The sequence below is a fragment of the Salvelinus fontinalis genome, chromosome 14, assembly GCF_029448725.1.
Source record: "Salvelinus fontinalis isolate EN_2023a chromosome 14, ASM2944872v1, whole genome shotgun sequence".
Taxonomy (NCBI): domain Eukaryota; kingdom Metazoa; phylum Chordata; class Actinopteri; order Salmoniformes; family Salmonidae; genus Salvelinus; species Salvelinus fontinalis.
Genome location: NC_074678.1, coordinates 26,688,048 through 26,710,943, shown reverse-complemented (window position 1 = coordinate 26,710,943; position 22,896 = coordinate 26,688,048). Strand labels below are relative to the sequence as shown.

Sequence of the window (22,896 nt, the reverse complement as noted above, 5' to 3'; positions counted from 1 at the left end):
TTGACATAATGTAATGCCATTATGGGTTAGGGTTTTACAAAGTGGTCCATATAATGTTGTAGACTGTTGATAGGATTTTGGACACCAGTCAATACAGTAGGTCATTGTATTTAATGCACACCGAGGGATAGGGCCAAAGGGAAGGGAAATCAATGGAGTCTGGGCCTTGGCAATTCAAACTCAGATTGGACAATTAATGTGTAATCGAAGAGCAATCAAAAGTAACCTATTGTTGCTTAATGAGTCTATGTTTTACTCAATAAAGAGAAAGGTGTGTCTGAGCTGCAAAGGTGCAAAAGAGATTGCAAATACCTGTTTAGGAATACAATGCACCATGTAAACAACATTAGTTGTGTCTAAAACAATAGGCCTTACTGAATGAATCTTCCTCTTGTTCTTACCACAGGCAAACATAGAACCTCCTGTACTCCTACAGAAAATGTGTTATCCTACAGAAAATGTGTTATCCTACAGAAAATGCAATTATCTATTGGTTCCATGAAAGAGGAGAAAAGCATTTAACATATTTAAGCTATTCAGTTGCTCTCGCTTCAAGGTCTAGCATATCTTGAAGGTTTGAAGAGGAAACTATCTTTTTTGTCTTAAATTGAAATATTCTCTTCTATTATATATCTCTTTCATTTCCATTGGCCTTGAAATGGGGCCACCTCCAGAAATGGGAGAGTTGTTCCATTGGGACGTGAATACTCTGGGGAAATACACAATTTGTCCTTATTTATGAAATTAGTTGTAGCTTGTCCCTTTTAAAGGAATGTTTGTAAGTAGAAGAAACAGCCATGTCAATTGTTTCACAGTTTTCTATATTTTATCTGATCCTACTGCCTCCATTTCACATTTGAATTAGGTAGGTCTTCTAACAGTGTTGTGTTATTTTTCAAGCTGTTGAAGGTGATTACTATCCTCTATTTTAGAGTCCTTCCTTCATGACATTGGAGTGTTTGGCTGGAGCTAGAATCATACTCCCTCATGTATAGCCTTTTACCCTAGTCACAGCCTGCTTTGAAGTCCTCTTTTGGGGTTTTCTCTCTTTAGGCAGGTTTCTTCAAAAGCACTTGTCCTCAATGTATGCTAGCTAACCCCAGAGTGGGCACAATGGATGTAATAAGATCATAAGTGAGAGACGGCATGCAAAACGGCCCAGCTTCCATGTTGTCTATGTATGGCCACATCACAAAGCAGTAATAAAGGATGACAAGCATAGCAGTATCTGATTTCTGGACCGGTTTGGCGATGGGTCAGTTATGGTGTGGGGTGGCATTTCTTTGGGGGGCCACACAGCCCTCCATGGGCTCGCCAGAGGTAGCCTGACTGCCATTAGTTACCGAGATGAGATCCTCAGACCCCTTGTGAGACCATATGCTGGTGCGGTTGGCCCTGGGTTCCTCCTAATGCAAGACAGTGCTAGACCTCATGTGGCTGGAGTGTGTCAGCAGTTCCTGCAAGAGGAAGGCATTGATGCTATGGACTGGCCTGCCCGTTCCCCAGACCTGAATCCAATTGAGCACATCTGGGACATCATGTCTCGCTCCATCCACCAATGCGACGTTGCACCACAGACTGTCCAGGAGTTGGCGGATGCTTTAATCCAGGTCTGGGAGGAGATCCCTCAGGAGACCATCCGCAACCTTATCATGAGCATGCCCAGGCGTTGTAGGGAGGTCATACAGGCACGCGGAGGCCACACACACTACTGAGCCTCATTTTGACTTGTTTTAAGGACATTACATCAAAGTTGGATCAGCCTGTAGTGTGTGTTTTCCACTTTAATTTTGAGTGTGACTCCAAATCCAGACCTCCATGGGTTGATAAATTTGATTTCCATTGATAATTTCTGTGTGATTTTGTTGTCAGCACATTCAACTATGTAAAGAAAAAAGTATTTAAAACCTGATGAGGACAGAGGGCGCTGTTGTCACTTTGGGGGGAAAACGTGCCCAATTTAAACGGCCTCGTACTCAATTCTTGCTCATACAATATGCATATTATTATTACTATTGGATAGAAAACACTCTCTAGTTTCTAAAACCGTTTGAATTATATCTGTGAGTAAAACAGAACTCATTTGGCACAAACTTCCTGACCAGGAAGTGGAAAATCTGAAATCGATGCTCTCTTCTGGGTCCTGCCTATAAATGGGCATGATACCTATTAGTATACATGCATGTCATACACCTTCCCCTGGATGTCAAGATGCAGTGAGAGAAGAAATGGAGTGTTTATCTTGGTCTGAGATGGAATACGTCCTCTTGGAATGACGTGTCACCCATTTTCTGTTTTCAGGAAGGCGCGAAGTTGGACCTGGATTTGCCTTCTGAATAGCTGTCGTTATAGGCGACTACTATCTCCGGCTTTGATTTTATTTGATACATGTGACAATATCATCGTAAAGTATGTTTTTTCGATTTTTGAAATTTATTCGGGACGTTAGGCGTGTTACGTTGTGTGCCTTTGTTCAGAAAGGAGAGCTTCGCGCCACTTGGCTAGTGCGCTTGCTAATTCAAGAGGGAAAATGGACGTTCTAAATCCAAAAAACGATTGTTCTTGACAAAGGACACCTTTTACAACATTCTGATGGAAGATCAGCAAAAGTAGGACCCATTTTATGATGTTATTTCATATATCTGTCGAACTGTGTACTATTAGTTTTGCGCCCAGGTTTTGGGCACTCGGTCGACATAACGTAAGCCTTATGTGGTAATGAAGTTATTTTTAGAATTCTAACACGGCGATTGCATTAAGAACTAGTGTATCTATCATTTCCTATACAACATGTATTTTTTAGTTATGTTTATGAATAGCTATTTGGTCAGAATATGTGTGTCAGAAAAAAATCCGGACGTTGTGGGACAAAATAGCTACGTTAGCACAATGTATAACCACTGATTTCAGCTCTAAATATGCACATTTTCAAACAAAACATAAGTGTATGTATAACCTGATGTTATAGGACTGTCATCTGATAAACCTTATCAAGGTTAGTCAAAAATTATATATCTTTTGCTGGTGTGTCACGATCGCTAACTTTTACTGCTGGGAAATGGCTTGTGTTTCTGGCTATTGTGGTAAGCTAATATAACGCTATATTGTGTTTTCGCTGTAAAACACTTAAGAAATCTGAAATATTTGCTGGATTCACAAGATGCTTGTCTTTCATTTGCTGTACACTATGTATTTTTCAGAAATGTTTTATGATGAGTATTTAGGTATTTGGTGTTGGTGTCTGTAATTTATTCTGTCTGCTTTCGGTGCAATTTCTGATTGTAGTTGCAATGTAAACTATGATTTATACCTGAAATATGCACATTTTTCGAACAAAACATAGATTTATTGAATAACATGTTATAAGACTGTCATCTGATGAAGTTGTTTGTTGGTTAGTTTGGTTGGTTCTTGGTTAGTTAGGTTGGCTTTGTGCATGCTACCTGTGCTGTGAAAAATGTCTGTCCTTTTTTTGTATTTGGTGGTGAGCTAACATAAATATACTTGCTGTTTTCGCTGTAAAACATTTTAAAAATCGGACATGTTGGCTGGATTCACAAGATGTGTACCTTTCATTTGCTGTATTGGACTTGTTAATGTGTGAAAGTTAAATTTCGCCCTCTGCCTTTTCAGTGGAATGTGGGAGGAGTTCCGCTGGCGGAAAGCTGGAGCAGTCAAGGTTAATAGGAATAGTTCATTCATTCAGATCTAGGATGTGTTATTTTAGTGTTCCCTTTATTTTGAGCAGTGTATTTAAAGTCTAGCCAACTTGGATCTATTTGCTAACAAGGTCTAACAGTTGAATTGTTATGAACACAGCCTTCTGTCTCCAACTTTTTGAACAGCATGTTAGCCTGTCCACTTTGTACAGATGTTGAAATCAAGTGGCCTACCTTATTTCTCAGAATGAGTTGCCAATTCCTCATATAATAGTTTTTTATGATTATTGCACATTTTATAAAACACAGACTAGACCGCTAGTATAAAAGTGTGTGGCTACAATGCTGCTAGCGGTACATGTGACAAACTGAGCATTCATTTTCCAGAATCAATGTTCATTGATACTCCCATTTTAGCAGGTTCTGGTCGTCTCACAATTTGAAGAGTTGAGACAAAGGGTATTCATTTTATTTTATTTAACTTTTATTTAACTAGGCAAGTCAGTATATTAGTCAGGGTATAGAAAACTGAACATTAAAAAAAACGTTATTCTTGCGATAAAGGCATTTGGAATATCGTGCTAAAACATACGTTTGAATTAATCAAATTACTTTGATATATCGCCCAACCCTAGTACACACACACACACACACACACACACACACACACTGGCCTGAACATCTGGCTGAGTGGAGGTGCTACCAGTCTGCTAATCGCTGTGGCGTGTGTTTGTTCTCCGAAGGGCTCAGGATGACCCAGGCGAGTGCTGTTCCTATTGGAACTCCCACTAGTCTGAACCTCACCACGGGGTACTCATCTGAACTCTTCTCTCTCTCCTCCATCTTGCTGTTGAGATGTCAGTGTTTCCTTGCAAATACTCTACCCTCCACCTGGTCACAGATATGATGCATTCATTCATATACTGTAGAATGCATGCCAATAGAACCATGTAGATGTGTGATGCTGGAGCTACTGAAGTAACCTTTAAATAAACATGGAGGGAGGCAGCAAAGCCATTCTCAGAGGAGAGTTGAGGAAGATGGGTCTTGGCATGCCTCACTACTCCAATAGGACAGACAGGCCCTCAGTCTGACAGTCAGTCACATTCCCCAGACAGACTGCAGTACAGTCTGACACTAAGACTTTCTCATCTCCTGCACACCCAGTGACACCCAGTGGCAATCTCTTTTTCAGAGGGAGCCAGCTGAGTTCTCATCAAATCAAACCCAGCTCAGTGGGAGCCCTGGCTGAGTCGAAATGAACACAGCACCAGCAGACCTACTCTATTGATTCAGAGGCTCTTTCTGAGTCTCTCTCTGAGTCGGTGTAAAACAGCATCAAGGCAGGCAGGCAGCACCCCTCCTTCCCTCCGCTGTGTCTCCACTCTGCCCAGGCTTCCTTGGGACCGATCAGAAAGTGGGCGCTGAAGGGGAGTGTGTGTGTGTGAGGGGATAGAGAGATCATTAACTCAGGTCAGCTTGGCTCTTCTGCCTAATCACCAGTTAACACTTTCCAGGCCTGTATGGAACAGTGTGTGGGCAGGGAGCTCCTCACGGCAGGGGCCTGGCTGCTCTATGAGCCAATAGACACATGGGGCGTCAGAACAAAACCTGGCTCAATGGATGTCGATGTACTGTAGAAGTGTCAACACATGAAGATGAACTCCTCAAAATGATTTTTCTTTGGCATTGGTTTCATGGTTGTATAAATTGGAATGTACACCACGAGTGTTAAGAATCTGTGCAAATGACTGTACAGATGACTGTGGATGATTACTGATCCGTGGTGGATTTTAATCATCATGTTACCATGTTCCATAGCTCCCCTGTCTCTGCGTTGTGGCGCACGTTTTGTAATCTCTGTGTGACAATGTCACAGTGTCACAGCCTACTTTGTACTGTGTGTCAAAGGTTTAACAAGCATTTGCTTCAGTTAATGTGACTGTGTGTTTTTGTTTCCAACACAACACAACAGCCTGTGTAAGACTTTAAAATATAAAAATGTATTTATTGTAGTTGGTGCTTGTTTTCCTTGCCAAGGACATCCTCATGCTGAAAATGAAAGGCTACCAAGTGCTTCCAAAGTGTTTTAACACCCCCTTCAATAACCTAGAGGAGTTTTAATATCAAACCACTGCTTATCCAATGGTATTTATTTGGTCCCTCTGTTGCAGAGAGAACATAGTATAAGCCCTTAGGTCTGCATTGATTATCAATTACTTTATCTTGAGTCTACCATAAATACAGAATAATTTGATATAATGATCTTTCCTCTGAATTACGACTGCAATCCTCAATTAACTTTTTAAAACTTATTTTGGATAACATAACCTCTCATTAACTTCAGTCACTAAGGCGAATCAGTATCTATCCTCAGGGATTCTACTAAAGCAATAAGTTGTCCTCTATGAGAGTCAGTGTTTTGGAAGATTATCATAAACAGCCATTGTAAACCCTCCATAAAACAATCAAAGGCCTACTGAATCAACTGTACTGTTTTCCTGGTCATATCAAAGCTCATATTATGAGCATTACTTGCAGAACATCTTTGCTCTATTCGTATTACCCATTAAATGGAGTTTTAAAAAATTACAAAATCTTTGCAGGGTTCAGTACCTCCAGCCCAAAATAAAATAATGAAGGAATCAATGAAAATGCAGCTGGAGTGGAAATAACTTGACAATGCTGCTTTTTGTCTCCTTTTCCTCAGGCGAAAAGGTTCACCTCTTTTTATGTGGCTGGCACTGTCCTTATGGAATCCTTATTTCACTTGAACTCACTACATTAACTTTTACTCTGTAGTTCCCGGTTGATTAAATGAGTGATATCTGCATGAAACGACAGCTGATCCCACTCTCCTCCCCTGCCTCGCCACACCTCTGATTATTTCCCTCTCTTTGTGGATGAATATTCATGTATTGTTGTTGCCAACAATAGACCATTCCCAGCTAGCACATTTGGTTCCTTGGAAGTTGTGGGAACGTACGTTTTTGTTTTCCCTTTGAAGCCACCCTGACTGGTAAAACAGAACAGTTTTTAAACGTTCTGAGAACAGAAGTGAACATTTTACCTGTTCTGGAAATGTACATTTTTAGGTTTCAGGGAGGTTCTGAGAATGTTTAACTATGGTTCCCTGAAAGTTTTCCTAGGAGGTTTTATTAATGTTCTGAGAAGGAAGGTATTTAAATAACATGTTCTCAGAATGTTTTCATTGTGGCATGGCATCAGTGAGATTCAAACCTATGATCTTCTGTTCTCTATCCATGGAATTAGTCCACTGCGCCACCAGGATGGAGCTAGCATGCCATGTTTTCTTTACTCATACAAAGCTGGTCATTTTAGTCAATTTAAACAGACCCCATTTCAAAGGAAACATTTCAAGCATCTTTTACATTTTTATTTAGCCTTTATTTAACTAGGCAAGTCGGCTAAGAACAAATTCTTATTTACAATGACGGCCTACCAAAAGGCAAAAGTCCTCCTGCATGGATGGGGGCTGGGATAAAAAAAATTATAATAATACAATAAAAATATAGGACAAAATATTAATCACGACAAGAGAGACAACACAACACTATATAAAGAGAGACCTAAGACAACAACAACAGCATGGCAGCAACACATGACAACACAGCATGGTAGCAACACAACATGACAACAACATGGTAGCAATACAACATGGCAGCAGCACAACATTGTAGCTGCACAAAACATGGTACAAACATTATTGGGCACAGACAACAGCACAAAGGGCAAGAAGGTAGAGACAACAATACATCACACAAAGCAGCCACAACTGTCAGTAAAAGTGTCCATGATTGAGTCTTTGAATGAAGAGATTGAGATTAAACTGTCCAGTTTGAGTGTTTGTTGCAGCTCGTTCCAGTCGCTAGCTGCAGCGAACGGAAAATACGAGCAACCCAGGGATGTGTGTGCTTTGGGAACCTTTAACAGAATGTGACTGGCAGAACGGGTGATGTACAGTATGTGGAGGATGAGGGCTGCAGTAAATATCTCAGAGTGAGGCCTAAGAGGGTTTTATAAATAAGCATCAACCAGTGGGTCTTGCGATGAGTATACCAGTTTACAGAGGAGTGCAGTGATGTGGCAAATCTGATGGTCAAATGGTAAAGAGCATCTAGCCGCTCGAGAGCACCCTTACCTGCCGATCTATAAGTGATGTTTCCGTAAACTTGCATGGGTAGGATGGTCATCTGAATCAGGGTTAGTTTGGCAGCTGAGGTGAAAGAGGAGTGATTATGATAGAGGAAACCAAGTCTAGATTTAACTTTAGCCTGCAGCGTTGATACCCTCACCACCCTCACCCAGGTGGTGAGGGTAGGAAACAACATCTCCACCCCGCTGATCCTCAACACTGGGGCCACACAAGGGTGCGTTCTCAGCCCTCTCCTGTACTCCTTGTTCACCTATGACTGTGTGGCCATGCACGCCTCCAACTCAATCATCAAGTTTGCAGACGACACTACAGTGGTAGGCTTGATTAACAACAATGACGAGACGGCCTACAGGGAAGAGGTGAGGGCCCTCGGAGTGTGGTGTCAGGAAAATAACCTCACACTCAACATCAACAAAACAAAGGAGATGATCGTGGACTTCAGGAAACAGCAGAGGGAGCACCCACCTATCCACATCAACGGGACAGCAGTGGAGAAGGTGGAAAGTTCCTCGATGTACACATCACGGACAAACTGAAATGGTCCACCCAGACAGACAGCATGGTGAAGAAGGCGCAACAGCGCCTCTTCAACCTCAGGAGGCTGAAGAAATTTGGCTTGTCAAATTTCTATACCATCTACTGCATCTTGCCTATGCTGCATGGCCATCGCTCATCCATAAATTTATATGTCCATATTCTTATTCATTCCTTCACACTTGTGTGTGTATAAGGTAGTTGTTGTGAAATTGTTAGATTACTTGTTAGATATTACTGCATGGTCGGAACTAGAAGCAGAAGCAAGCATTTCGCTACACTCAAATTAACATCTGCTAACCATGTGTATGTGACTAATAAAATTTGATTTGATTTGAGAGAAGGACAGTGTACCGTCTAGCCATACTCCCAAGTACTTGTATGAGGTGACTACCTCAAGCTCTAAACCCTCAGAGGTAGTAATAACACCTGTGGGAGGAGGGGCATTCTTACCAAACCACATGACCTTTGTTTTGGAGGTGTTCAGAACAAGGTTAAGGGTAGAGAAAGCTTGTTGGACACTAAGAAAGCTTTGTTGTAGAGCTTTTAACACAAAATCCGGGGAGGGGCCAGCTGAGTATAAGACTGTGTCATCTGCATATAAATGGATGAGAGAGCTTCCTACTGCCTGAGCTATGTTGTTGATGTAAATTGAGAAGAGCGTGGGGCCTAGGATCGAGCCTTGGTGTACACCCTTGGTGACAGACAGTGGCTGAGACAGCAGATGTTCTGTTTTTATACACTGCACTCTTTGAGAGAGGTAGTTAGAAAACCAGGCCAAAGACCCCTCAGCGACACCAATACTCCTTAGCCGGCCCACAAGAATGAAATGGTCTACTGTATCAAAAGCTTTGGCCAAGTCAATAAAAATAGCAGCACAACATTGCTGAGAATCAAGGACAATGGTCACATCATTGAGGACCTTTAAGGTTGCAGTGACACATTCATAACCTGAGCGGAAAGCAGATTGCTTACCAGAGGGAATACTATAGATATCAAGAAAGCCAGACAGTTGCTTATTGACAAGTTTTTCCACCACTTTAATAAAGAGGGCAAAATAGAAATAGGCCTATAACAGTTAGTTATAACAGTTAGCACTCATTAAGATCAGGTGTGGCCAATTAGTGGGCGTGGCCCACACACTTGAGCACACTTAACAAGATAGAGGATAAAGAGAGTTTTGTTGATTGTCACGATTGTTCGTAGAATTAAAGGACCAAGGCGCAGCGTGCGTAGAGTTCCACATTTTTAATAAATGAAACTCACCAAAACAATACAGAACAAAACGAAACGTGAAGTCAAATGCAGTGCTCACTGGCAACTACACACAAATTATTGATTATCTGATTGGGAACCATACCAGGCCAACATAGACATATAATAACCTAGATAACCCACCATAGTCACACCCCGACCTAACCAACTTAGAGAATAAAAGGCTCTCTATGGTCAGGGCGTGACATTGATGCTGAGAATGGAATGTATTTTAAATAACATTCTTAGAACGTTCTCAAAAGTTTTCTTGATTTTTGGGGGGGAAAGTTTTCTTAATGTTCTCAGAACAATTTGAGAACATGACTTTAAATTGAACCATGAGGAAACCTGTAGGAAACGTTATGCTGAAGTACTGAAATTCCAAAGAAGAACACTGTTTCTTAACATTCTCTGAACTATTTGATAATATTCTCAATGTCAAACCAGTTGGAGAACATTCCTCAAACATTATCAAAATTGAAATGAAATGTAACCATGTTTGAAGTTTTAGGAAACGTTCTGTTAAAGTAGTGAATTAAAAGTAATGAAATACCAAGAAAATAACGTTTTTTGTCAAGTTCCTTAAATGTGCTGAGAACGTTCCAAAGCAAATCAACTACTCTGCACCATTCCCAGAAAGTTGTGAAAGGTTTTACTGTATGCAAAATAACCATAGGACAACCACACTCTCACAACTCTTAAATATATGTTTCTCAGAATGTTATGCTGGGTCAGTTCTGGAGGCTGGGAAATGCTCTGGAATTTGGTTCCATGTTTGCCATGGCGCTGTGAGGTCGCCTAGGCAGAGAGCTCTGGATATATTATACAGATTTTTTGTATTTTTAAGTCGTTTCAATTGCATTTTTCAATTAACTTTTTGTTTTTGTTAACTTAATGAGGGTTGATCTGACATTTCTGGTGATAAACCATAGAGTTGCAGGCCTGATGACGGCAAGTATGTTTATTTGGCTTGGCTAGCTAGGTAGCTAGTTAGCTGGCTAATGGTATTTGAATGATGCATTCACATCACCTTCAGTTTGTTCCACCTGTCCCGGTTCCTGGAAGGATGTGAGGGAATGGCAGCCTCGTAGGGGACACTTCCAGACTACTATCGAGGTATGGTGGTGTTTTCTGGCGCTTTTACAGTCGCCGAAGCAACTCCCAGGTGGAGGATACACCTTGACAGTGGATGATCCAGCCTACTTACAGAGGAGCTGGAGAGGACGTGCCTGATGAAGAGCTCCTGTCTAACAGTAGGCCTATTTGACTGACATTTCTCCTTGCCTGTCTATCACCGATGCTCCCGCCGCTCAAGCTTCTGCTACTGACTGCCTTTCTGAATGCCTAAAGGCATCTGAAGCTGTAGAAGACCATCAGCCATGAAGTGACAGATCCCTACATTTGTTTTGGTTTTCAACATGACTTTGAGATTCTTGTTTGTAATGAAAAGCACTATATCAAATAAATGTATTATTATTATTTAATGATGTTGCACTAAACAGCTCAAAGCACTCCCAGCCAGAGTATCCCACACGTCAAAGCCTGGGGCTATTGGGGAGGATGATCTACATCACACGAGGTTGGTGGCACCTGAATTGGGGAGGACGGGCTCGTGGTAATGGCTGGAGCGGAATTAGTGGAATGGTATCAAATACATAAAATAATGGTTTCCATGTGTTTGATACCATTCCATTTGCTCCATTCCAGACATTATTCTGAGCCGTCCTCCCTTCAGCAGCCTCCTGTAACCTACATGTTCACGCTGATTACTCCGTTCAAAGCTTCATTTTCCAGCTTACATAAACAATGTGTGTTCTGCTCTCTACTCTCCACCACCGAATATAGTGAAAACCACCGTAGTAAGTATTGACATTAGAATTAAATCACAATGGATTAGCTAATTTCCGTGAAACAGCTGCCTGTGTTACAGTAGCTGCCTAGTTAGTGCAGTGTCTTTAGCTAGCTAGCTTCATTGTGCTAGCTTGCGAATAGGCTAACGTTAGCTAACTAAACATTTGGCTATTGGCTGGCACTGGCAGTATGGGATTATAGAGAGTGAATTAAATTGTTTATTCGTCGTCTTGCTAGGTAGTTATCTAGCTGTGGCCTGCTTGCTAGTATCAACAAGGGCTATCTACAAAATAGCAGCATTAGCGCAAATAGCTTGGAATCTAGACCAAAAGCAATACGCACGGATATGCATTTCCAAACAACGCTACTTCCACTTTCTGGTTTGGAGTATTTTAACAAGGCTGAGTGGCTGACAACTTCCAAAGTCTTTTCTCTGTGAACACAAAATAGATTGACTGCTGACACTCTGTTCAGAGGTGCTAAGATCTGTCGGTAGGCAAACGTTTAACAATCCTACCATTTGTGTCTGAGCTTTAAACAGAACTCAGTGACCCCCTTGTGGTACGGTCAGGACAGAAGTCAACAGTCTTGTTGCTCTTGATTCTCATCCTATCCTCCAGCCCTCCTGCTAGTTTTGTGTTTGTTTTCTGGGGGGGATTAAGAGCGGGAGTTGCCCAACAGAACTACAGTCATCAGCAAAACAGGAGATGAACCACTTGACTCTAGCGCCTCCATCCGCCCACCCTGCTCCCCCTCCTGCGTTTACCTTACTCCCACCAGTTGGCAGGTAGGATCCTACTAACAGGCCTGGCAGGGAACACCCACCCCATTCCACAGGGAATTGTGACACCTAGTACACCTACAATTGGGTTACCCAGGGACACGCAATCTGCTCGTTTCAAGCGTACATATTCAGGTTAACTACTCAAACAATGGTACAATTTGAATCTAGCCTTTGGTCCATACTCAGTGAACAGATTAGTATGATGCAGTGCTCTGTGTAGAAAATTATTGAAGTAACAATTAGACACACTGAGGATCAAAGCAGTGGATGGCCTTGTTGTCCATTCATTAGGCACCATGCAGTATACCGCATATCACCTAGCAATGTAAAAGGTACTTGATGGCTCCTAACAGATATAGGAAGTGTCCTGATGATAGTACTCCATAGGCCACTAGTGGTTAGAGCGTTGGACTAGTAACCGAAAGGTCTCAAGATCGAATCCCCGAGCTGACAAGGTTAAAAATCTGTCGTTCTGCCGCTGAACAAGGCAGCTAACCCACTGTTCCGAGGCTGTCACTGAAAATAAGAATTTGTTCTTAACTGACTTGCATAGTAAAATAAAGGTAAAATAAAACTTTACGGAGAAACAGAAAGGACTTTAACTAAAGGAGACAGAAGTGTTGTCTTTAATGGCCATCAATCTGAACATTTAATCCTTGTGCTCCTTTACTTCACCTACACAAAGTATCTGTTTTGGCACCCAAAGTATTTGTACAATGGCCTTTAGGTGTATTTCCTAAATGTCTGATGAGTTTGTGTGCAAATATACTTGCATATCTGCACCTCCTCCTGTGTTGGGTTCTCTATGTAGCCCAGCCTATGTGTCACAACAGTGGGGGGCTGCTACTTCCATTATTTCTTTAATCTGTCAGTGAGGAGTAGCATGGCTGAGGAGGACAGAGCCACTTCAACTGTTAGCCTGGCTCTGCTCTGGCTGATGACTCATGTGTGACTCACCTTTTTCTCCCCAATAACCTGGGAATCCTGCCCTAGATGGCTGGGGCTGGAGACTGTGCTGTGTTTTATAATCCTCCACTATTGGCCACTTCCTCATGCTGCAAAGTGGTCTGAAATATTTAGATGTTTAATCAGAGCTGCTTGTGATGCTGTATGGAGAGGCTGAGGCTCTCTGTAAGGTATTATTTGAGTGCCACTTCTGAGCATGTGTCTGACAGCCGTACAAAAGACCTGACAGTGGCATGTCACTGAAAAGGTTTGGTGTTGTTTTGGAATTAATGGCCTTGTGAATTGTAGTGCAACATAAGAGAAAAGACGTCTGCCTCAGATCATTGCAGCCGTGAAGGGAGATCTGTGTGGATGATGAAAGTGGTTTGCCGATTAGCATAGAATGGTCTCAGAATATTCTCAACCCTGTTTATGAGACAGTCACATAATAGGTAAATACCCTATGGCAGGGTCACCCAACTGGCGGCCCGCCTGCGGGACGAATTTAACCAGCAGGGTTTTTTATTTGGCCCCAATTATAAAAAAAATTGTTGGGGGGAACATAAAATACTGTAAAAACACCAGCAAATCAGCCCCAAGTCATTTACATTGTGGAAATCTGTTCCAAAGTATTCCCACACATAATAGAGAGATATATGTGATCCTATACAAATGTAAGTTTGAAATTATGCTTTAGTCAAACATTATATCTGTTTGGGCTTCTTGCGGTCAATTTGCAGTCTACAACTTATTTGTAACTATGTTACATCCCCCTGACCATCCGCTCAAGAAAGAAATCAGCTCGCGGCTGAATCTAGTTGATGATCCCTGGCCTATAGTATGAAACTGAAGTTGTAGTATGAAGCTGTGAATATTTCAACCAAATCCAATAGCTGGATATCAACATCAATAATAGTATGATATTTGGCATGTTATTTTCTTTTCCCCCAGAAAAGCAGTTTTCTCTCTGAAGCCCTGTTTTCTGCAGAGTCACCGGAGACCTTGGATCCCCTCTTCAAATTCCATGAGACTATCGCTAAGGTAAGAGACCATCTCTCAACTGTCTTGAGGCACCGGTATCCTTACAAGGGCTTGGCAAATTAAAACAATTCATTCATTCATGGACTGGAGTGGAGTAAGGAGCGGAGCTTAATTGAGACTGGCAGGTAGTGTGGATGTGGAATATGGTTTTAGAAGCCTTTTCATGTGTTGTCAGACCATTCTGTCTTTTTTAGCTCTCTAAGCCAAACCTTGAGGCAGTGGCTAGTTAGGAACAAACATTGATATACAGTGTGCATCCTGCTTACCGTTCAGCTCTTCATTTTAATGCAAAGAAGATATTAGGCTTAAGCCTGAATTGCTCTCCCGTCATGCTCACAGACTCTCATTCATCATCCCAAATGTGCCCACATTTCTGTCTCCAAAGTGTCAAACTGGTGTGCCGTTAGTATACTTCAATAGTACTGTAATATGTGGACATTTTTCTTCTGTTTCCCTTCCATCCTTTTCTTCTGAACAAATTTCATATTTGTTAGAACAAGATAAAAAAAAAAAAAAAAAATGCCGTTTCCAGCTACTATAGTCATTTACAACATTCACATCCACACTGTATTTCTGATCAATTTGATGTTATTTTAATGGACAAGAAATGTGAAATTTGAAATGTTCAAAAACAAGGACATTTCTATGTAACCCTAACATTTTGTACGGTAGAGTACACACACACACACACACACACACACACATACAAACAGACACACACCAAACAACTTACCATCTTTAGCCTATGGGCAGACTGACAGTCATCCTGTGGACAGACTGAAGGTCAGACCTCTGTGCGACCCGACCCCCCTTGTTGTCGCCTCAGGCCAATCTTCATATGAAGGACTTTGTATCAGTGTCTGTCTCTAAGTGTTACTGTGTGTGTGTGTGTCTCTAAGTGTTACTGTGTGTGTGTGTGTGTGTGTGTGTGTGTGTGTGTGTGTGTGTGCGTGTGTGTCTGAAGGATGAGTGACCCAATGTAGTGGCGTGTTGCTTTATTTAAAGCCAGCACTCAGTCGTTCACGTCTTGGCCAGACGCTGATTGCTCAGCTAAAGGCTGGCTCCTGACAGCTTATTTTTCTCCCTACCTGTTCTTTGTCTTCAGGAGGACAGGTTGCTGGTTGGGAAGCAGAAAAAAGCCCAAGCTTTTATACACATTTTTGTCTCCAGCGAGGAAGGCCACAAATATGACGGCAGAAAGAAATATGGCTGTCGTTAGAGCTCCTCATCACAGCCTTGGAGATAATGTAATGTGCCACACGTTGTTTGTGTGAAGTGTTAAGAGCTAAGGAAAAGAAAAAGCAATGACATAAAACATTCAGCAATAGTAGTACAATGGCAAGTGATAAAGGGGGTAGTGAAAATGAAAAGAGGCAGTCCAAGATGTTATTCTCAAATTTAAATATTCACATGGTGAATGTTGAGCATTATTTTAACTCCAATGTAAATTGGTCGTTGGGACTATTTGAGTGCAAGCGCCGTTGGCTGTGATTTATAATTCCGAGGACGTGGTTGGAGATATATCATATGTCAAAATATATTTTTCAGCTTTATGGTGCAAGGTTGAGAAACTTTACTGAATAATAAAGAGAAAAGATCTCTTGCTGGTGATTGTGACACCACACACACACAGTACAGCCACAGTGGTGTCAGAAAAACTTTGGAGAGGCAAGATTGTCTTATCAGGGGACTTCTCCCGATTTCGGGGGATTACACAGTGTGATACACAGCTGCCGGATCCACACAGCCACAGAAAAGAAATCAAAACATCTCTGTGAAAACTGCCAGGCCTCATCCTTAACCACAAAGAAAATTGTTCTATGAGAGGAATCCCATAAGAGGAATGGGATCTTTCCCCACCAAATGTGTCACAATAATCATTATTGTGATGTGGCCACTGTTTCTCCATCTGTGAAATATATGTCATAATGCTTTGTTTAGGAACATGTTTAGTCATGGGGACATACAGTGTCATGAAGAAGTAACCTGCCAGGCCACCATCACACTACCACCACCACCATGCTTGACTGTTGGTATGAGGTTATTACTGTGGAATGCAGTGTTTGGTTTTAGCCAGACATAATGGAACCCATCTTGTCCAAAAAGTTGACTTAAGTTTGCAAAAAAGCTCCTGGAAGCACCTGGATGATCAGCAAGTTTCTTGGAAGAATGTGCTATGGACATATGAGTCAAGGTATAACTTGTTGGACTACATGGGTCCCATTATGTCTGGCGAAAACAATACACTGCATTCCACAGTAAGAACCTTATACCAACAGTCAAGCATGGTGGTGGTAGTGTGATGGTTTGGGGATGCTTTGCTGCCTCAGGACCTAGACGACTTGCCTTAATAGAAGGAACCATGAATTCTGCTCTGTATCAGAATTCTACCGGAGAATGTCAGGCCATCCGGGTCATGGGTCATGCAGCAAGACAATGATCCAAAACACACAATTAAGTCTACATAAAAATGGCTAAAAAGCAACAAATCTAATCCCAATTGATATGTTGTGACAGGATTTGCTTTAAAACCCACAAATATTGCTGAGTTAAAGCAATTCTGCAAGCAAGAGTGGGCGAAAATTCCTATACGCCCATGTGAGAGACTGATCAACAACTACAGGAAGCATTTGGCTGCAGTCATTGCAGGTAAAGGTGGCAGAAGCAGTTACGGAGCGCAAGGGGTAAATTTACTTTTTCCCCACATGGGAATTGGGTGTTGTATAACTTTATTAATTAAATAAATTAAATAATTATACTTTTTTGTATTTGTAAACTCGGGTTCCCTTTTTTGTAATATTAGGTATTGTATAAAAAACATGCAAAATCAGAAAGAGGGCAAATACTTTTTCACGGCACTGTTGTTGCTACATAGCTCATTTAAATAATTGTAAATACAGAGCTCATTCAAATAATTTAGCCATCTTCATTTTCAATGACAAAGATTTTTTCAATAATTCAAGATGTCTGATGATTGCAGGGACAACAGTACAAAAACAACTGTTTATAATATGACATTCAACCAATTAAATAACTACATAAAATACACTGGTTTTGACTACTGGGCAACAATGCTGAAAACCATTAAATCCATGGTCTCGGGAATTATTCAGACCCCTTCCCCTTTTCCACATTTTGTTTTATGTTACAGCCTTAACCTAAAATGGATCTACACACAATACCCCATAATGAAGGAAAAACAGGTTTAGACATTTTTGCTAATTTATACAGAAACAAACAACTGAAATACCTTTTTTTACATCAGTATTCAGACCCTTTGCTATGACACTCGGAATTGAGCTCAGGTGCATCCTGTTTCCATTAATCATCCTTGAGATGTTCCTACAACTTGATTGGTCCACCTGTGGTAAATTCAATTTATTGGACATGATTTGGAAAGGCACTCACCTGTCTATATAAGGTCCCACAGTTGACAGTGCAAAAACCAAGCCCTGAGGTCGAAGGAATTGTTTGTTAAGCTCCGAGACAAGATTGTGTCGAGGCACAGATCTGGGGAAGGGTACCAAAACATTTCTGCAGCATTGAAGGTCCAAGAACACAGTGGCCTCCATCATTCTTAAATGGAATAAGTTTTGAACCACCAAGACTCTTCCTAGAGCTGGCCACTTGGCCAAACTGAGCAATCGGGGGAGAAGGGCCATGGTCAGGGAGGTGACCAAGAACCCGATGGTCACTCTGACAGAGCTCCAGAGTTCCCCTGTGGAGATTGGAGAACCTTCCGGAAGGACAACCATCTCCGCAGCACTCCACCAATCAGGCCTTTATGGTAGAGCGGCCAGACGGAAGCCAATCCTCAGTAAAAGGCACATGACAGCCCACTTGGAGATTTCCAAAAGGCACCTGAAGGACTCTGACCATGACAAACAAGATTCTCTGGTCTGATGAAACCAAGATTGAGCTCTTTGGCCTTCCAACAGGGCAACGACCCTAAGCACATAACGCAGGATTGGCTTCGGGACAAGTCTCTGAATGTCCTTGAGTGGCCCAGCCAGAGCCCAGACTTGAACCCGATCGAGCATCTCTGGAGAGACCTGAAAATAGCTGTGCAGCGAAGTTCCCCATCCAACCTGACAGAGCTTGAGAGGATCTGCAGAGAAGAATAGGAGAAACACCCCAAATACAGGTGTGCCAAACTTGTAGCGTCATACCCAAGAAGAATCAAGGCTGTAATCGCTGCCAAAGGGGCTTTAAAGTACTGCGTAAAGGGTCTGAATATTTCTGTAAATGTGATATCAGTTTTTTACCTTTTTAATACATTTGCAAAAATGTCTAAAAACCTATTTTTGCTTTGTCAATATGGGGTATTGTATGTAGATTGACGGGAGTGGGGGGCAAATTTGATCAATTTTAGAATAAGGCTGTAACGTTACAAAATGTGTTAAGTCATAATACTATTCACACCCCTTGACAGTACATTTGGAAAGAATTCAGACCCCTTGACTTTTTTCACATTTTGTTACATTAAAAATTGGGGTTAAAATGTTTAAAAAATAAAAAATAAAAAAAATTCAACGATCTACAGAAAAACGCTGTCAATGAAAAAATAAGATTAATGAAAAATAAAATACTAATATATCTTGATTAGATAAGTATTCACCCTCCTGTGTCGATACACCTTTGACAGCGTTTACAGCTGTGAGTCTTTTTGGGTCAGTCTCTAAGAGCTGTTCACACCTGGATTGTACAATATTTGCCCATTATTATTTTTTAAATTATTCAAGCTCTGTCAAGTGGGTTGTTGATCATTGCCATAGATTTTCAAACCGATTTAAGTCCAAACTTAGGCACATACAATGTCATCTTGGTAAGAAACTCCAGTGTATATTTGGCCTGAGTTATAGGTTATTGTCCTGCTGAAAGGTGACTGTCAATTTGTCTCCCACTGTCTGTTACAAAGCAGACAACCAGGTTTTCCTCTAGTATTTTGCCTGTTCTTAGCTCTATTCTGTTTCTTTTTATCAACAACCAAAAAACTCCCTAGTCCTTGCCGACGACAAGTATATCCATAACATGATGCAGCCACCACCATGCTTGAAAATATGTCTTGCCTTCGTGGACTGACCCGACATTCTGCGTCGAGGCTGATGTCCAGTGGTTCTGTTCGGGGGTCGACCACGAGGTCGGGGAGCGGAACGATCCGGACGGTTACGGTGGAATGCCTGAATCATCTCTGGGTCGAGGATGTCCTGGTCGGGGACCCAGGACCAGTCTTCAGGCCCATAACCTTCCCAGTCCACTAGATAGTGGATGCGACCTCTCAGGCGTTTGGAATCAAGGATGGCCTGAATGGCGTAGGCAGGTTCCCCTCCGACGTCCAACGGTGGGGGTGCACTGTGGGTTGAGACTGGAGTATGAAGAGGACTGTAGGTGACCGGTTTTAACAGACACATGGAAGGACGAGGAGATTTTATACTGACGGGGTAACTGGAGGTGTTACGTAACAGGGTTGATGCGATGGGTAATCTTGAAAGGACCAATGAACCGAGGACAGAACTTTTTTCAGGGGAGGCGGAACCGGATGTCTCTGGTAGAGAGCCACACACGCTGTCTGGGGTGAAAGAGTGGCGTAGGCCGGCGGCGTCTGTCGGCAAAGCGTTTGGGTAGTAGAGGCTTCCTGCAGATGCCGGTGAGTGGTCTCCCATACCCGCTCACTACGCAAAACCCAGACGTCGACAGCTGGGACAGTACCAGGCTCCGCCTCCCTGGGAAACATGGGGGGGTTGGTAACCAAGTACACACTGAAACGGAGTAAGGTGGAGGGATGAATGCATGAGTGAGTTCTGAGCGTAGTCAGCCCAGGCCATATACCGACTCTTCCCTATTTCTTGGTTCATGCGTTCCGTCTACCAGTTGGTCTGGGGATGGTAGCCAGAGGAGAGGCTGAGGGCAACCCCCCAGGCGGTCACAGAAGGCTCGCCATAGCACGGTCAGAGACGATGTCCTCCAGAATCCCATACAGATGGAACACCTGCTGGAACATACACTCAGCCAAATCCATGGCGTTAGGTAAATGAGGAAGAGGAACCAGACGACACATTTTTGAAAAACAGTCTAACATGACAAGGATGGTGGTGTTACCAGAGGATTCAGGAAGGTCTGTGATGAAGTCAACAGCTATGTGGGGCCAGGGTGTTGGCAAAGGTTGGTGCTTATCGGAAAGGAGATGACAAGGGCTTTTGGTTTGGGCGCAGACTGGACAGGAGAGTACATAATCCCTTACGTCGGATGCCAGTTAGGACCACCAGAACTTATGGGCTAGAAGTTCAGTGGTTCGTGTAATACCTGGATGTCCTGACCCCAAGGACGTGTGACACCATTGCATCAGTTGGGGTCTAACAGCTGCTGGTACGTGACTCTTCCCAGCTGGTGTCTCAGAAGGAACTGTGTCTGAAGTTAGGTCTTCTTGTATGGCAGAGTGAACCTCCCACTGTACCGGTCCCATAATGCAAGAGGAAGGAAGAATGGGTGTAGGGTCTGAGTTACTGGTCAGAAGGTCAAACTGGAAGGAGAGAGCATCAGCTTTTACGTTTTTCTTTCCAGGGACGTAAGTAACATGAAAATGGAAGCGTATGAAGAAGAGAACCCAGCAGGCTTTTCTGGAGTTTAAACTCTTGGCCCCTCTGATATATTCCAGATTACAATGATATGTTAGGACGAGAAAGGGATCAAATCAAATGTTATTAGTCACATACACATGGTTAGCAGATGTTAATGCGAGTGTAGCGAAATGCTTGTGCTTCTAGTTCCGACAATGCAGTAATAACAACAAGTAATCTAACCTAACAATTCCGCAACTACTACCTTATACACGCAAGTGTAAAGGGATAAAGAAATAAAGAATATGTACATAGAGATATATGAATGAGTGATGGTACAGAACGGCATAGGCAATGGTGCAGTACATGGTATAGAGTACGGTATATACCTATGAGATGAGTACTGTAGGGTATGTAAACAAAGTGGCATAGTTTAAAGTGGCTAGTGGTCCATGTATTACATAAGATGGCAAGATGCAGTAGATGATATATAGTACAGTATATACATATACATAAGAGATGTGGAATGTAGGGTATGTAAACATTATATTAGGTGGCATTGTTTAAAGTGGCTGGTGGTACATTTTTACATAATTTCCATCAATTCCCATTTTTAAAGTGGCTGGAGTTGAGTCAGTATGTTGGCAGCGGCCGCTAAATGTTAGTGGTGGCTGTTTAACAGTCTGATGGCCTTGAGATAGAAGCTGTTTTTCAGTCTCTCGGTCCCTGCTTGGATGCACCTGTACTGACCTCGCCTTCTGGATGATAGCGGGGTGAACAGGCAGTGGCTTGGGTGGTTGTTGTCCTTGAGGATCTTTATGGCCTTCCTGTGACATCGGGTGGTGTAGGTGTCCTGGAGGGCAGGTAGTTTGCGCCGGGTGATGCGTTCTGCCGACCTCACTACCCTCTGGAGTGGGTGAACAGGGAGTACAGGAGAGGGCTCAGAACGCACCCTTGTGGGGCCCCAGTGTTGAGGATCAGCGGGGTGAGAATGTTGTTACCTACCCTCACCACCTGGGGGCGGCCCGTCAGGAAGTCCAGGACCCAGTTGCACAGGGCGGGGTCGAGACCCAGGGTCTCGAGCTTGATGACGAGTTTGGAGGGTACTATGGTGTTAAATGCTGAGCTGTAGTCGATGAACAGCATTCTCACATAGGTATTCCTCTTGTCCAGATGGGTTAGGGCAGTGTGCAGTGTGGTTGCGATTGCGTCGTCTGTGGACCTATTGGGTCGGTAAGCAAATTGGAGTGGGTCTAGGGTGTCCGGTAGGGTGGAGGTGATATGGTCCTTGACTAGTCTCTCAAAGCACTTCATGATGACGGAAGTGAGTGCTACGGGGCGGTAGTCGTTTAGCTCAGTTACCTTAGCTTTCTTGGGAACAGGAACAATGGTGGCCCTCTTGAAGCATGTGGGAACAGCAGACTGGGATAAGGATTGATTGAATATGTCCGTAAACACACCAGCCAGCTGGTCTGCGCATGCTCTGAGGACGCGGCTGGGAATGCCGTCTGGGCCTGCAGCCTTGCGAGGGTTAACACGTTTAAATGTTTTACTCACCTCGGCTGCAGTGAAGGAGAGCCCGCAGGTTTTGGTAGCGGGCCGTGTCAGTGGCACTGTATTGTCCTCAAAGCGGGCAAAAAAGGTATTTAGCCTGTCTGGGAGCAAGACATCCTGGTCCGCGACGGGGCTGGTTTTCTTTTTGTAATCCGTGATAGACCGTAGACCCTGCCACATACCTCTTGTGTCTGAGCTGTTGAATTGCGATTCAATTTTGTCTCTGTACTGGGACTTAGCCTGTTTGATAGCCTTGCGGAGAGAATAGCTACACTGTGTGTATTCGGTCATGTTTCCGGTCACCTTGCCCTGGTTAAAAGCAGTGGTTCGCGCTTTCAGTTTCACGCGAATGCTGCCGTCAATCCACGGTTTCTGGTTTGGGAATGTTTTAATCGTTGCTGTGGGTACGACATCGTCAATGCACTTCCTAATGAACTCGCTCACCGAATCAGCATATTCTTCAATGTTGTTGTTGGACGCGGTGCGGAACATATTCCAATCCGCGTGATCGAAGCAGTCTTGAAGCGTGGAATCAGATTG

The 22,896-nt window shown here is 42.8% G+C and overlaps 1 protein-coding gene across 4 annotated transcripts in view; it reads left to right on the top strand.

Moving 5' to 3' along the window:
- Window positions 1–22,896, top strand: part of LOC129810541 (inactive N-acetylated-alpha-linked acidic dipeptidase-like protein 2) — a 354,237-nt gene that overhangs the window by 306,276 nt on the left and 25,065 nt on the right. For all 4 annotated transcript variants that reach the window (XM_055861117.1, XM_055861115.1, XM_055861118.1 and 1 more), the window contains one exon: window positions 14,156–14,245. In XM_055861117.1, coding sequence (XP_055717092.1) covers window positions 14,156–14,245 — 90 coding nt within the window. The remainder of the gene's footprint in view (window positions 1–14,155; window positions 14,246–22,896) is intronic.